Genomic DNA, 16,644 nt, shown 5'->3' with positions numbered 1-16,644 from the left:
TGCATTTGGATATGTTGTGGGAGTAGGAAGCATCGTGTGGCTGCTTATATTGTGTCGAAGCTTCAGAGAGAAATACTTTTGCAAAATAGAAGAGGTTGTTGAAGACATGTTCATTGCTAGAGACAAGAGAAGAAGACGTGCAAGAAGAGCAGCAGCAGCAGGGAATCGAATCAGGAGACAGTAGTGTTGGAAAGGAAATGTTATTTGTTTTATATAAGAGTGTGAAATAAATAGGGATTTAGCTTAGCTTTTGTGGTTCCCTGTATGTTTTTATCTTGAAGTTTGTGGGTTGTACAATTTAATGAATTTTGGAATATACTGATTATTTGTGGTGCATGTTAGTATGTTGCAAAACATCATTCAATTATGGTATCTTCTAGAATTGCACTGCAAATTTCCTAAGGATTTTGATGCATATTAGTATTTCTTAAGTAGCACTTTCATCATCAGAAGAAAGAAAAAAGTATTGACCCCAATAAATACTACTGTGATGAGAAAATGCAAAAAATTACTATGCTTTAAAAAACTTCCATCATACCTCTGCTACAAAAATACTCTGTCAAGGGAAGGATTGAATAATCAAAAGTTTTGAAGCTTTGAAGCCTTTCAACAAAAGCTTGTAATACTGCATTTTCCGCACCCAAAAATTAATATGCAACTATGAGCCAATATAAACATCACAAATGAGAAACTGGGAGAAGTGCAGTAGTTAATTAGAAGAGGCACTTTTTCATCTAATGTTGGATGAAGATGAATAAGGTTAAATTTCAGACACACAAATATACATTTTGTTTCTTCAAAAGATAAATAATTTGGATCTAATGCTTGAATGAGATGATTTGAGGAAAATAAGCTAGATGATTTACATTCTATGAGTTTTCCTTCTTTATTTATTTATTTATTTATAGTGCATGATCATTTACCTTTAGACTATAACTGACTGATTGAGCTACTTGTGAAATTTTATGCGTTTGATACAGTATGTTTAGTTTTTACTATAAAAAAAATAGTTTTACATTAACTCACTCCAGTATGTTACTCCCTCCGTCCCCAATTACTTGACACAGTTTGCCATTTTGGTCCGTCCCCCATTACTTGACACACTTCACTTTTTTCATTTTTGGTAGTGGACCCCATATTCCACTAACTCATTCCTACTCACATTTATTATAAAACTAATACTTTAAAAGTAGGACCCACATCCCACCAACTTTTGCAACACACTTTCCATTACATTTCTTAAAACCCATGCCGGGTCGAACCGTGTCAAGTAATGGGGGACGGAGGGAGTAGTATTTACCTCAAGTGTTATGAAAAATAAAAAATTCAGGCTTTAATTTTTATGTTATTCGTAAAATTAATGGTGAAATATGGACTAAAGGTAGATTTTTGTGTTTATTAATGGTGAAACCCCTTCTAGCATTATTTCTGGTCTCAAAAGGCTTAAAACGATATCTAAGTAAACCGCGATTGTCTATATACACCCACTTTCACCTATCATCATTTGTACACAAAAAGAGATTTATCAATTTCTTCTTTCGCAATGCTTTCAAACTTGTTGTGGTTCACTTATTTCCTAATTTTTCGTACATTTTCAACAGTCATTCTTATAATAACAAATGCCTTCGCCATCAGGAAATCTTTGCTTCAACTCAAGGATGAGTTGATCTTCAATTCTTCTCTTTCGACAAAGCTGATGCGATGGAATAAAAGTGGCGAGTGCTGCAACCGGCACGGTGTGGAATGTGATGCTTGTGTGACAGATTGAATCCAAAGGGTTAACTTACTTTTACCTTAGGATAAACATAAAGGGTTGATTTGATTATTTTGTTTGTTGTTCCAAACATATACTCTTGGAATTTTATTTCTATCTCAATTTTATCTCAAGCTCACTTTATCAAGTTTAGGGTTGTCACGGTACGGTATACCGCACCGAAAATCTCATACCGCATACCGTACCGCAAACTGCGGTATGAGAAAATGTCATACCTATACCTAACCGAATTCTTCGGTATACCGCAATGCGGTATACCGAAAATTCGGTATATCAATCTTTGAAAACCTTTACCTTACCGACATTTCGGTATACCGTACCGTGTTGCGGTATACCGCGGTATACCGCAAATGATACCGGTTTGATGTATAAAATATTGAAAATAACATTTTGTCTATCTAGAAAATGTCCAAAATATAAAATTCCATTACAATCAAACATAATTCATGTCATTTAAAAATATTAGTATAATTTTATAAATAATAAATATATTAAATATATATAATTATTAACGGTTTATACCACAAAATTACGGTATATACCATAATTTTGCGGTATATACCGTAATTTTGCGGTATATACCGTAACTGCGGTATGATGCGGTATGGTGCGGTATACCTCGGTATATGCAAAATCCATACCTTTGCCGTACCTTAATTTGTCGGTACGGTATCATACCGTACCGAAAAGTGCGGTATACCGAAAATTCGGTATTTTCGGTATTTTTTCGGTACGGTAAGTGCGGTATTTCGGTACGACGGTATATTTTGCCAGCCCTAATCAAGTTAGAAACTATTTTAACTTTAAAGTAAGCCTATTAGTCTTTCAAGTCAACTCTTGAAGTCTTTGTTGCATAGTCATCTTTGAAAATGTCAGACTTGGCACCTTAAATAGCAGTGGCCCAAACTCACTTCAATCAACACGCTAAAATTAATGTACAACTGCATACACTTTAATGTTATAGTGAAGTAGGTATATATTGTTAGTCTATCATTAAGTGAAATGGTTACATGTCGCAATTGTTTCAAAGTCTTAGTCCTTGTAGATAAGGCATACGGGTGAATGCTGAAATTTGTTTAAGTAAAGGTCAATTTTGGTCTTAAGCATATCACCAAAATGCAAATTTGGATCAAAACATTCGCTCTTTGAAAAATAGTCTATAGCAAATGAAATCCTTGTCGGAGTGGTCCTTTTTCTACGATTCTGTCAAAAAACTAACGGTCATGCCACTGTGCAATTAGCGTTGTCCGTTAGTTTTTTGACGACGACATTTTCATTTGTTATGCACCAATTTTTCAAAAAATGTATGTTTTGGGGTAAATTCATATTTTGGTAATATGCTTAGGACCAAAATTAACATTTACTCAATTTTGCTGAGATAATAATTTCCTTGTGTTTATTTTTAAAGATAGGGTCTTATGCACAACGATTATAATAAATTACCGAAATTTCTGATGATATTATACAAATAAGTATTTTACTTAATTGGTAGGGTCTTAACTCTCTCTTTTGCTCTTATTGTGTCAGGTAGTGGTTGCATAAGATAAGAGATCATTTGTGACCTCCTCACAGAAGAGACTAACATTGGTTTCGGATTTAGGGCCTACACTCCATATGAACAAAATTATGGAAAATTTGACGATATTATCCTTAGCTTTTATTGAACCTCCTCACAGAAGAGACTAAGTCTTGCCATACTGCGATTGTCTATTTAAAGCCACATTCACCTATCATCATATGTACATAAAAAAAGAATCATCAATATCCTCTTTCAAGATGCTTTCAAACTTGATGTTGTTCATTTGTTTCCTAATTTCGTCCTCTTTTTTCACTGCCCATTCTTATAACAACAAATGCCTTCGTCATCAGGAGATCTTGTTGCTTCAACTAAAGCATGAGTTGATCTTCAATTCTTCTCTTTCGACAAAGCTGGTGCGATGGAATGAAAGTGATGTGTGCTGCAAGTGGCACGGTGTGGAATGTGATGCTTCTGGCTATGTCATTAGTTTGCAGCTTGATGATGAGGCCATTTTCGGCGGAATTGGGGATTCGTCGAGTCTCTTCAGATTTAAAAATCTGCAGAAGCTTAACCTTGCCGACAATCACTTAAACTATACTGTTCCCATTCCAAGAGGTATTGACAACCTTACCTATTTGACACATTTGAATTTGTCATATGCGGGTTTTGGTGGGCAGGTTCCTTTTGAAATTTCATCCCTAACGAGACTATCTAGTCTCGATATCTCCAACAATCCAGTATTTCTTGATTATTCTATTTTGGAGATGCTGGTCCTAAATCTAACAGAGCTTAGAGAGCTCCATCTTGATCGTGTCATTATCGCTTCCTTGCATGAAAGGAAAAGTTGGGTCAATATTACATTATCACATTTACCCAACCTCACCTCTTTGAGCTTGGTTAGTTGTGGTCTTTATGGCCCTTTGCCTAATTCCTTTTGGCAACTTCGCTCCCTTTCTATTCTTCGACTAGATTGGAACGATCTTTCAGCGGTATCACTCCATGACTTGATCACCAATTGTCCAAGTCTGACCACCTTGACTCTTAGTTACTGCAAATTGAATGGTTCTATTCCATCCACCTTTGCTAACCTAACAAAGCTGATTCATGTTGATCTGTCAAATAACTACTTGACAGGTTCGCTTCCTTCTACATTCTTTGAAGGTCTTTCCAATCTCGTTCATCTCGATTTGAGGTACAATTCATTCTTTGGTAACATTCCCCGCTCTCTTTTTGCCCTCTCTTCATTGTTTGAACTTGATCTTAGAAACAACCGATTTAGTGGCCCTTTTCAACTCGACAACTTTCAAAGCCTTCCCAATCTCACATTGCTCGGTCTATCTAGCAATAGCTTGTCAGTAGATGTTGGAAACGTCAATTCAAGTTCATATGGATGTCGCCAATTAAAAGAATTATACCTAAATTCATGTAACTTGTCCAGTTTTCCTGATTTTATCAAACATTTGGATCTAGAAAGACTGGATCTCTCAAACAATAGTATTGCAGGGGAAACACCTAGTTGGATTTGGGGAACACGTCTTTCGGTTTTGGATATCTCCTTTAATCTTCTAACATATCTGCAAAAGCCATATTATATCCCTCCTTCTCTTGAAACCCTATACTTGCACTCTAACCTTCTTAGGGATGAGTCGCATCTGCCAATTCCAGTTGAATCTCAACTCAGGTACTTGTTTCTTGCTAATAACAGTTTAAGTGGATCAATTCCAACCTCCATCTGTAATGCCACACGACTGGTTGAACTTTACTTGTATAGTAACAGATTGAGTGGATCAATTCCAACCTGCCTCTGCAATGCCACACAACTCAGTTATCTTGACTTATCTGGAAACAAATTAAGTGGCAGCATACCCGCTTGCCTACTTAGAAACCTCACGGATGTCAATTTGAGTCGTAACAACATCAGCGGCAACATACCCCTTTTCCCACTTGAAAAGATTAGCTTGCTCGATCTGAGTCAAAACAACATCAACGGTATCATTCCAGATATTTTTCCTACGGATTGTGAGCTATTTTATTTGGATCTTAACAATAATACTTTACAAGGGAAGATCCCAAAGTCCCTTGAACACTGCAAGCAGTTATTGTACATGAATGTTGGGAACAACATGATGAACGACACTTTCCCATGCATACTATCATCGACCTTGCGTGTTCTTGTTTTGCACTCCAATAGATTCCATGGGGATTTAAGTTGTCACAATAGTTGTCCATATCTCCAAATTCTAGATGTATCTTCGAATAATTTTAGTGGAAGCCTGGAATCAATCAACTTCTCTAGTTGGACGACTATGATGTTATCGAGTGATGAAAAGTTCCGTATCGACTTTCTGAGCTTTGGAATGACACTAATGGTGAAAGGGCAAACTATGGATCTTTACAGAATTTTTGCAGACTTTAGTACCATTGATTTGTCTTCCAATAGTTTCTACGGAAAGTTACCAAATGCAATTGGTGATCTTACCTCACTTCGACAACTTAACTTCTCCCACAATGCCCTTAATGGAAGCATCCCAAAATCATTTGGTAGGTTGAGTGATCTCGAATCACTCGACCTCTCTTTAAACCAACTAGCAGGGCAGATCCCGGAGGAGCTTGGAGGGCTCACATTCCTTTCGAAATTGAATCTCTCCTACAATAAGTTTGTTGGAGCGATCCCAAAAGGGCGGCAAATTCAAACATTCTCAGCTGATTCATTTGAAGGAAATCCAGGGCTATGTGGTTTCCCTCTCGACATAAGCTGCAGTAATAATACTAATGTATCACTGCCAACTGGATATGATGAAAATGGGGAAGAGAAGAAGGAGATAGAGTGGGAATACGTGTGTGCTGCAGTTGGATATGTTGTGGGAGTAGGAAGCATCGTGTGGCTGCTTCTATTCTGTCGAAGCTTCAGAGAGAAATACTTTGGGAAAATAGAAGAGGTTGTTGAAGACATGTTCATTGCAAGAGACATGAGAAGAAGGCGTGCAAGAAGAGCAGCGGCAAGGAATCAGTCATGAGACATTAGTGTTGAAAATTTTATCTATGTTTTCTAAAGACATTGAAATAAATAGTGGTTTAGCTTAGCTTGTGTGGCTCCCTATGTTTAATTATGATTTAGTTATCTTAAAGTTTATGGGTTGTACAGTATAATGAAATTATGATTTTAAGTTTCAATTCAAGTTTTTGTATTCGGTTTTTCTTTATTTTCATTAGAAGCAATACAAACTGCCTTTACTCCATATCAATACAAATTATGAAAAGAAGCAATCATGGATCATACATATGATAGCAAGTGAACTTAAAATCAAATTCCAGAACCCAAGTGATTCAAATTATTCTACAGCCAATCATTCAAGTTGAAAAACCATAAAAAGAAATTCTTTAATGGCACACTTATGATATATGTTTCTTAATAACTCAACACGATTAGGATTGTAAAAAATAAGGGCAAAGAGATCGATTCTGGAGAAAGAAAGAAACAAATTAGATTATCAAAATACCAATTTGTAGCAACAAATGCATAAACTTCTGTCTGAGCTAACCACTTCAATCATGTGCAAAGGAGTACACTATACGAAAAGGGATAAATGATGGTTCATATATTTATCCTTTTTTGTGCCTTTTTTTTAAGTATGGGAAGATGGATTTTAATCTTCAAAAAATTATTAAGCCTTTGAAAAATGTGGGCATAGCCCAACTCGAGAATTTGGATAGGGACTAACTAAAGCATAATCCAGCCCAGTCCAAAATAAGGTATACCCGGCCCATTAGACTTTAATTTATGGCTCGGCCCAGTCCAAAATCAAGCCTACTCATCAAACAGCTATATATTGTCATTGGATCTAAATTATGATTAATCTTGCTGAGTTTCTACTATTTTTAGTTAAGTCGCAAGAATTGGCATTTGGTGACGATCAATTAACTGATTACCTTATTGTTGCAGATGTAGATTGACATCAATATTTCAAGAAATAGAAAAACATAGAAGAGAAAGAGAGAAGTGGCAAATGATGGCATCTGAAACTTAAGGTACGGATCTATATGGCCTCCACAAGGGGCAAATACCCCACCTAAAAAAAATTCATGTATGCTATTTCTAATCGTTAATTTTAATGTTTTTTTTTTAAATATCCATAATTTTGCCCATTTTTAGTATATTAAAATATCTTTATATACTCCCTCCGTCCACAAAAAATAGAGCAATTTGTGAATGACATGAGTTTTAATGTAGAATAGGTAAAGTAGGAGTTCAGGGAAAAAGGTAAGAGAGAAGGAGAAAAAGTAAGAGAAAAGTAGTGTTAGTGGAATGATGTGTAGGATTATTATTTGTTGAAAACTTTCCATAAATGAATGTGCTCTATTTTATGTGGATGGTCGAAAATGGTAATTGTTCTCTATTTTTTGTGGACGGGGAGTATATTTTTGGAGAAAAAATTCTATGATCAAGGAATACCAAGTTTGTAACACCCCCCCACTCGATCGTCCGCCGGCCGAATAGGTGATGTCACATTTCCGGTACCGTAAAGTATGACAATTTAAAATTTTCATTTTCTGAATTCAAACCCAAATATTCAAATTATTGATCAATATTTATAATTACAGCGGTAGTAACTTAGTATAATATTTATTACTAATATGCCACAACTAACAATTCGAAACGTCTATCATTGACAACTCAGTGACCCGCCAAGGATGCAAAGCTGAGGAAGACATGAAGAAACATCGACTGATAATCCCCAAGCCGACTAACCTGTAGCACACTCAACACTTTAGCCAATTTTTCTATAGGCAAAAATTATACAACTTAAAATGCTTGAAATTTTTTATTATTTTGCTACCAATCATCCACATCTATCATATTATTATTGTCTTATTAATTTCTAACATAAATTGGGCAGCATCTCCCCTATAACCAACACGTGCCTAGAACCCAATAGTAGACAACATCAATCCCAGCAGATTCACATATTCATCAAGTATTACACATGATATCCACACATCACATCAATATCACAATCAACTTATATAGCATATACAGATCACTAACATTTTCACATATCCGAACACATATAGCCCTCATTAAGTGCTTAGTGATAGACTAGGGTACGCGGACCAAATCAGAAACAGAATCAGATGCAGAGCGAAATTCATCCTCGAGAGGACTCCGCACAGACCACCCATTTAGGATGCAGACAGAGACAGAGATGATCACAGATACCTGATTTAGACAGAGATCAGAGATCAGAGATCAGAGACAGAGACGATCCTCACTTCGGTTATAAGACGAGTGATCGCAGATAATGCAGCGCTGCTGTCCTATGGCATGCCAATTGTAACCACAGAATGCACTCAAGCACGGGGCATAAACACATGCAAGTACACTCATTTTCATCTCAATACTTATTCTCAACTATTTCCAACATAACACATCAACAACTTATTTTCACACCATATCATTTCGAATTTATAGATTAAATTCCAACACTCTCAAAACCATCCCAAATTCCCATCAATACATACAGATCAGACCTCGTCACAGATAGATAGATCAAACATCATCACATTTAATCATATTTGTATACATCTCAACATCTTATATCACTTATCATATTCAACTTAACCCATTTCCACAATTATCTACAGTCACAATCGTATTCTCATATTTTACTTCATAGTCTTTATCACATAATTACTCATAATTTTACTAAGATAATAATGGTCACATAAGTGTCATATTATAGCACATAAGAGAATTAAGCCATTTAATTGCTGAGCAGGCTACCTGACAGACTTATGAGCATAAGTCATTTTTACCACCTTTACGTTTCAGTCACTTCGCATCCTTTTTCTCTTCCAATCATTATCCTATCTTTGCAACCACCGTCGATAATCATCCGCCTTATGTACTACTCACAAGCAGCTCATATTAATTATACACATTCTTTATATCATTATATATAATATATATATTCACTATTTATCCATTTTATTCCATTAAACCTTCAAATAAAAACCACCAATTATTCTTTACTATTTCATAGGTATTTTCATAAATTCCTAAATAAATTCATTGACTATATTAAATATTTTCCTCTCCGACTTATTTTATTACCAATTAACAAGCTATAATTCCATTATCAAGACTAATCACTTCTTATTTTAAAGCATGTTTAATCACATTATCAACATCATAACTCTAACTAAATCAAACAATTACTCAATATTATTTAATAATTTTAGTTTCACTCTCCTCGATCCTTATGCATATTCCAATTTATGGTATTTTAATCTTCAAATCAATAACCAAACGAGAGCATAAAATATTCATTAATAAATCAAACATTAATTAAATCATATACTCACTACTACTCCATTGGGGCAAAACTTCCAGTCATTAACAAATTTCATGTCATAAAAAAAGTATAGAAAGAAAGGCTTACTTGATTTATTTTCGAGTTCTACGAAGATATCCATCCGGTTAATCCCTCATCATAGAAATAAACTGAAGAAAAGATTAGCTTGGAGATTCATAAAATGGTTATGGCCGTCCCTTCCTCTTCCTTCCTTTCCCACTATTGCAAGGGTGTATCTAAGTGGGGAAAAATACTTTCTTTTCCTTTTATATGTATAATTAATTAGCTTCCATAAGATTTTATTCAATATGTGGTGAATTTCTGGCTCCTGTCAGTTAGGCCTCTATGTTTAATAAAGCTCAACACGAAAAAACTGCAAATATATAACTAAAGGATGAAATAATTAACTCGTGTTATCGTCTATATATTAGTAGTAGTATGAAACACCTCCATTCTAAGGCAAAACAAAAAACTGCAAATATATAACAAAGTTTTTCTCCAATTAGGACAAGAAAATATTCCAAAAAGAAAATGACATGATATTGTCTTATATAATCAGTCCATCGACTTATCAAAGATCCAAAATGACTGACCCAGAAGACCTTAAATTAGGTGCAAGTCTTTCCAGCTCAAAATATAATTGTATTGAACTTCTTGGTAATCCGAGATACTCCTTTGCTAAATTATTATAGTGATTTTAGTTCATTAAATATAAATTTGTTTTAAATTAATTACTATTTTTAAACCAATTTTTCATGCAAAATATTTAGAACAATCAATTATCTATGATAAATATTTATCACCACTCAGATAATTATTAGTCCATTAATTTATCAAAGATCTTTCCAACTCTACAATGTAATTGCACTGAGTTTACAAGTAATTTGCGATAATTGCTAAATAACTTTTATAAGTTTTAATTTGTTCAAACATTTGACGGTTCTCACAATAGAGATGTATTCATATCAAAACGCTAAATATAAGTAAAACTCAAATACTTGCAGTCAATTGGATCTTGTGATCTAACGGTCAGATTAATGTCACGCGTCATCTAATAATGTAGATTTTTAGCCTAATAATGTAGCTCGGATAATAATGTAGCATTTTAGTCTAATAATGTACATTTCCAGTCTAATAATGTACCTCGGCTAATAATGTACTCCCTCCGTCCCTGAAAATTTGTCACATATTTCCTTTTCCGTTCGTCTCTAAAAATTTATCACCTTTCACTTTTACCATTTTCGGTAGTTGACCCTACATTCCACTAACTCATTCACACTCACATTTTATTATAAAACTAATATATTAAACTAGGACCTACATACCACCAACTTTTTCAACCCACTTTCTATTACATTTCTTAAAACCCGTGTCGGGTCAAATGGTGACGAATTATTAGGAGCGGAGGGAGTACATTTTTAGTATAATAATGTAGTTTATCACAACCATCCAATTTAAGGATCTAAGGGCTGTGATTTGTTCTGTATTTTACACTAAGATGTTGTAAGGACCCTAACACACACCTCTCACAATATATAAGAAGTTTAAGTTTCAATCACTTCCTATTCATAAAAAATACTACTCCTAATTACTCCCTTTGTCCATTATATTTTATCGCCATTTGACCCGTCACGGATTTTAAGAAATATAATAGAAAGTGAGTTGAAAAAGTTAGTAGCATGTGGGTCATACTTTTATATATTGATTTTATAATAAAATATGAGTGAGAACAAGTTACTGGAATGTGGGGTCTACTACCAAAAGTGATAAAAGTAAAAAATGATAAATTTTTAGGTACGAACGAAAATAAAAATAAATGACAAATTTTCAGGGACGAAATGGTGCATATTTTCTACATACTGTTAGTCTAATAATAAGAATATAAACTTTCGTTTTCATTTGTCTAACCGTAATTTGTGGAAATTACAAGTATCATTTTTGTCACATTAACAACTAATCTGTTATGACCAATTCAAAGTTCTAATGCCCGAATTTAACGCCAAAGGATTGCTTGGCTGAGATTATTGGTGTTTTTTTTTTAATTCAAATATTTATTTATTTGATTGAGAATTAGAAGGACCTCATGTTGACTCAATTATTTATATGATCACTTTATCATTTTCTTCACATCCATATCATTTAGGTTTAATTACTGGTCGAATTTACAAAATATATATAGTCTTTATTTATTTATTTATTTATTTATGCAGTGTATCATTCATCTTTAGAATTTAAATGATGGGGCTAAGAAATAAGTAAGATGGTTAAACCCCTCCCTGTTTAAACCCACATGCACATATCTTCATTTCTACACAAACAAAAGAATTATCAATATCCTCTTTCACAATGCTTTCAAACTTCTTGTTCTTCATTTGTATACTAACTTCGTCTTTCATTTTCACTGCTCATTCTTATAATAACAAATGCCTTCTTCATCAGGAAATCTTGTTGCTTCAGCTCAAGGATGAGTTGATCTTCAAGCCTTATCGCTCAACAAAACTGGTGCGATGGAAAGAAAGTGTTGAGTGCTGCTTGTGGCCTGGTGTGGAATGTGATGCTTCTAGCTACGTTGTTAGTTTGCAGCTTGATGGTGAGGCCATTTCTGGTGGAATTGGGAATTCGTCGAGTCTCTTCAAATTTAAATATCTGCAGAAGCTTAACCTCGCCTACAATGACATCTCCTTGACTCTTCCCATCCCAAAAGGTATCGGCAATCTGACCTATTTGACACACTTGAATTTGTCAGAATCTGGTTTTGGTGGACAGGTACCCTTTGAAATATCATTCTTGAAGAGATTGGTTATTCTCGATATCTCCAACGGGTATACTCTAAGACTTGAGCACCCAAATTTGGAGATGCTTGTCCAAAACCTAACAGAGCTTAGAAAGCTCTATCTTGATTATGTCTATATTTCTTCCTTGCATGAAAGGAAAAATTGGGGTCATATTATATCATCACGTTTACCCAACCTCACCTCTTTGAGCATGTCTAATTGTAATCTGTGTGGCCCTTTTCCTAAATCCTTTCGGCAGCTTCATTCCCTTTCCGTTCTTCAACTAGATTATAATGATTTTTCAGGGGTATCACTCCATGACTTGGTTCCCAAGTTTCCAAGTCTGACCACCTTGACTCTTTCTAGATGCAAAATGAAGGGTTCTATTCCATCGAGCATTGCTAACCTAACCAAGCTGATTCGTGTCGATTTGTTTTTTAACTTCTTGACAGGCTCACTTCCTTCTACATTGTTTGAAAGTTTTTCCGATCTTGTTCATCTTGATTTGAGGCATAATTCGTTCTTTGGTAATGTTCCCCAATCTCTTTTTGCTCTCCCTTCATTGTTGGAACTTGATCTTAGTTACAACCATTTTAATGGAACTTTTCAACTCGACAACTTTCAAAGCCTTCCCAATCTCACATTGCTTTCTCTATCCTGGAATAGCTTGTCAGTTTATACTGACAACATTAATTCTGAGTACATATGGAGGTCTCCGATTAAATGTGGTAACTCTGAATTCATGTAATCTGTCTAGTTTACCTGATTTCATCAAACATTTGGATCTAGAAGAATTGGATCTCTCAAACAATAGTATCGCAGGGGAAACCCAACTTGAGTATTTGGACCTCTCCTTTAATCTTCTAACAAATCTGCAAAAGCCTTTCCATATCCCTGCTTCTCTTTCTATCATGGACTTGCAGTCCATGGGGAAGTAAGATGTCGCGCTAGTCGGCCAAATCTCCAAATTCTAGATATATCATCGAATCAGTTTACTGGTGGTCTTGACTCAATCAACTTCTCAAGTTGGACGGCTATGGTGCTACCAAGTGATGGAAAAATGGGCCGCATTAATTACTGTTGAGATAGTCCACCACATGTGGAAGCCACCAAAGTTGATTAAGAATGTCAATAATTGTAGGTGGGCATTAATGCAATAAATGCATTACGTATGAGTTTTCTAACTTCATGCAGCAAAGCTGCTGCAACTCCCTCAAAAACTCAAAAGTTGCGGCTATAGGGCGGTGGTAGAGGTGGCTATATGAGTAGAAATTTGCAGCTCAAGTTCTCCTATAAATAGAGCTCATTCCGTCGATGAAGAGCAGTGCAAGAGTTGCAGATTATAGTAACTAGTGAGAGAGGGAGCAAGAGAGAGTTTCGGTGAGTGCATTTTGAGAGAAGAAAAAGTGAGGAAAAATTCCTATCTCCTTTGAAATTGTAGCTTACTCCTCTTGTGTGTATTCCAAGTTATTCAACTTGAGGTTTGTGTTTCCCCCATAGAGTGTAGGGAGAATTTGTAAGCCTACTATATAAATAGTGGAAGATTTAGACTTTCGTCTCGTGGTTTTTCCCGATTTGGGTTTTCCACGTAAAATTCTAGTCTCACGTTTTATTCTGCACCAAATTTATTTTCTTGGTTTAGTCCCATTATTTAATCCAGCAAGAGGGAAAAGAATTATCCTGGTTCCGCTGCACAAGTATCAATTTGTTTTTGATACTCTTTGATAATTATCACCACTTTTCCCAACAAGTGGTATCAGACCATCGTGGTTCTGAGGCGGATTAAAAATGGAGGAATCGTCTTCGCTTAGTGGCATGTTCAAATTGAGCGGAACGAATTACTCAGTTTGGAAGCCAAGCATGTTGGATCTTCTCTACTGTAAGGATCTCTATTTGCCCTTACATGGAGATGATGCCAAACCAAAGGATATGAGTGATGATGAGTGGATCATCATGCACAGAAAAACTGTTGGTTACATCCGGCGCTTCATCGAACACAGTATCTTCCATCATTTCGCCAATGAGGAAAAGGCTGATGTTCTTTGGAAGAAAATGGAAGCTATGTTCGAGAGGAAAAATGCCTTGAACAAAGCATCCATCATCAGAAAAATCGTTCGATTGCGATATGTGGAGAGTGCCAACATGACGGAGCACCTCAATGCATATCAGGGTCTTATTAACCAATCCATCAACATGAAGATTTCTCTTGATGATGAAGTGATAGCTTTATTGCTACTCAGTTCGTTGCCGGATAGTTGGGACACTCTTGTGGCGTCAATCAGCAACTCGGCTCCAGGGGAGCACTGACCTTGCAGATGGTCAAAGATTGTCTTCTTAATGAAGAATCCAGGAGAAGGGAGCAAGATCATTCTTCTGAGACAAAAGCGATGGTTGCTGAAAATAGTGATCGAGGGAGAAGTAAAAATAGAAACTCTCAAAACACGAGAGAGAAATCCAGGGGGAAGTCTAAACACAAAAAGGACTTCAAATGCCAATATTGCGGTGGTCCAAACCACTACGAGAGAGACTGCAGAAAGAAGAAAAGAGATCAAACGCGGGGAAATAATGAAAATGTTGAGAAGGACACAGCAGCAGTTGCAACTGATGGCGATGTCGTCATAGTTTGCGATGATGCCTGTGTGAGTTCGTCATGCCAACAAACGGACTGGATCGTTGATTCGGGTGCATCATATCACATTAACCCATACCGTGATATGCTTACATCCTACACCAGTGGCACCTTTGGAAAAGTCAGAATGGCCAATCACGGCGTGACAGAAGTTGCTGGTATAGGAGACATTCATCTGCTCACCGACACGGGATGCAAGCTCGTTCTGAGAGATGTTCGACATGTTCCTGATATCAGACTCAACATTATTTCCACCGGCGAGCTCGACGACGATGGTTACATCAACCATTTCGGCGAAGGAAAATGGAAGCTGATAAAAGGCTCCCTCATTGCAGCAAAAGGTAGAAAGAAAAATTCGCGCTACTTGATGCATGCAACGTTGTCCAATGGAGAGGTGAATGCATTCGTCAAAAATTCCTCCATTGAGATATGGCATAAAAGGCTTGGACATCTGAGCCAGAAAGGCCTGGCGATCTTGGCTAGAAGAAGCCTCATCCATGAGGTAAAAGGAATGCATTTGGAAACCTGTGTTGATTGTTTGGCCGGAAAACAACACAGTCACATTCAAGAGCTTCTCTCACTCAAGAAGAGTTCAGCCTCTTGATTTGGTGCACACAGATTTGTGCTACATGAAAGACAGAACTCTTGGTGGCGTTTTATAGTCCACCACATATGGAAGCCACCAAAGTTGACTAAGAATCTCAACAATTGTAGGTGCGCATTAATGCAATAAATGCATTACGTATGAGTTTTCTAACTTCATGCAGCAAAGCTGCTGCAACTCCCTCAAAAAATCAAATGTTGCGGCTTTTGGGCGGTGGTAGAGGTGGCTATAGGAGTAGAAATTTGCAGCTCAAGTTCTCCTATAAATAGAGCTCATTCTGTCGATGAAGAGCAGTGTAAGAGTTGCAGATTATAGCAACTAGTGAGAGAGGGAGCAACAGAGAGTTTCGGTGAGTGCATTTTGAGAGAAGAAAAAGTGAGGAAAAATTCCTCTCTCTTTTGAAATTGTAGCTCACTCCTCTTGTGTGTATTCCAAGTTATTCAACTTGAGATTTGTGTTTCCTGACTCAATTTTATTTTACCCAAATAATACCTGCAAGTGTATAGGGTTATTGTAGCAAATAGCAAGCAAGAGTATATCGTATCCCACAGAGACAATTAAGTGTAAACCTAAGTACAACGAACAAATTTCAACTACTATCAAGACGATCAAGAGTTTTGGGTTTTTTTCTAACAACTATGAAAAGCATATAAATTCAGAGATTAAAATAAACACTTAAACAAGAGAATAAAGAAGCAAGTTGTAAAAATGATAGAGAAATATGCAGAATTCAAGGATCCGATGCTCAACTCATAGCCTAACCCAATTGAAACCGATTTACCATTTAAAGTCTCCAGAATTGTTGAATCAATCACAAATATAGATTAAAACCCCTCCCGAGGTGAGAAATCCGTAGATTAGGTGTAATAATTGAAGTCCCCTTCTAATTCTTAGACCTAACTCCTAATAGTTCGATTAGATTAAAGATCCCACTCAGAACCTCAACTCTCCCGAGTTTTATTGAATTAAGGTGTGAATAATTCTTCTTTCA

The 16,644-nt window shown here is 36.0% G+C and overlaps 2 protein-coding genes across 2 annotated transcripts; both read left to right on the top strand.

Annotated features, from left to right (window-relative positions):
• The first annotated feature begins 3,537 nt into the window (after positions 1-3,537).
• LOC125207299 (receptor-like protein 7) lies at positions 3,538-6,467 on the top strand. The gene has a single exon (XM_048106581.1). It carries the CDS (start codon positions 3,551-3,553, stop codon positions 6,308-6,310), a length of 2,760 nt encoding a protein of 919 aa, XP_047962538.1. The 5' UTR covers positions 3,538-3,550; the 3' UTR covers positions 6,311-6,467.
• Positions 6,468-11,992: 5,525 nt separating this feature from the next.
• LOC125189811 (receptor-like protein 35) lies at positions 11,993-13,168 on the top strand. The gene has a single exon (XM_048087043.1). It carries the CDS (start codon positions 11,993-11,995, stop codon positions 13,166-13,168), a length of 1,176 nt encoding a protein of 391 aa, XP_047943000.1.
• The last annotated feature ends 3,476 nt before the right edge of the window (positions 13,169-16,644 follow it).

This window comes from Salvia hispanica, chromosome 1 (assembly GCF_023119035.1).
Source record: "Salvia hispanica cultivar TCC Black 2014 chromosome 1, UniMelb_Shisp_WGS_1.0, whole genome shotgun sequence".
In the NCBI taxonomy this organism is placed as follows: domain Eukaryota; kingdom Viridiplantae; phylum Streptophyta; class Magnoliopsida; order Lamiales; family Lamiaceae; genus Salvia; species Salvia hispanica.
This window is presented reverse-complemented; position numbering and strand designations above follow the sequence as displayed.

Bases quoted from the DNA above. Each gene is read 5' to 3' on its own strand.
- LOC125207299 (XM_048106581.1), top strand. From the start codon at position 3,551: ATGCTTTCAAACTTGATGTTGTTCATTTGTTTCCTAATTTCGTCCTCT.
- LOC125189811 (XM_048087043.1), top strand. From the start codon at position 11,993: ATGCTTTCAAACTTCTTGTTCTTCATTTGTATACTAACTTCGTCTTTC.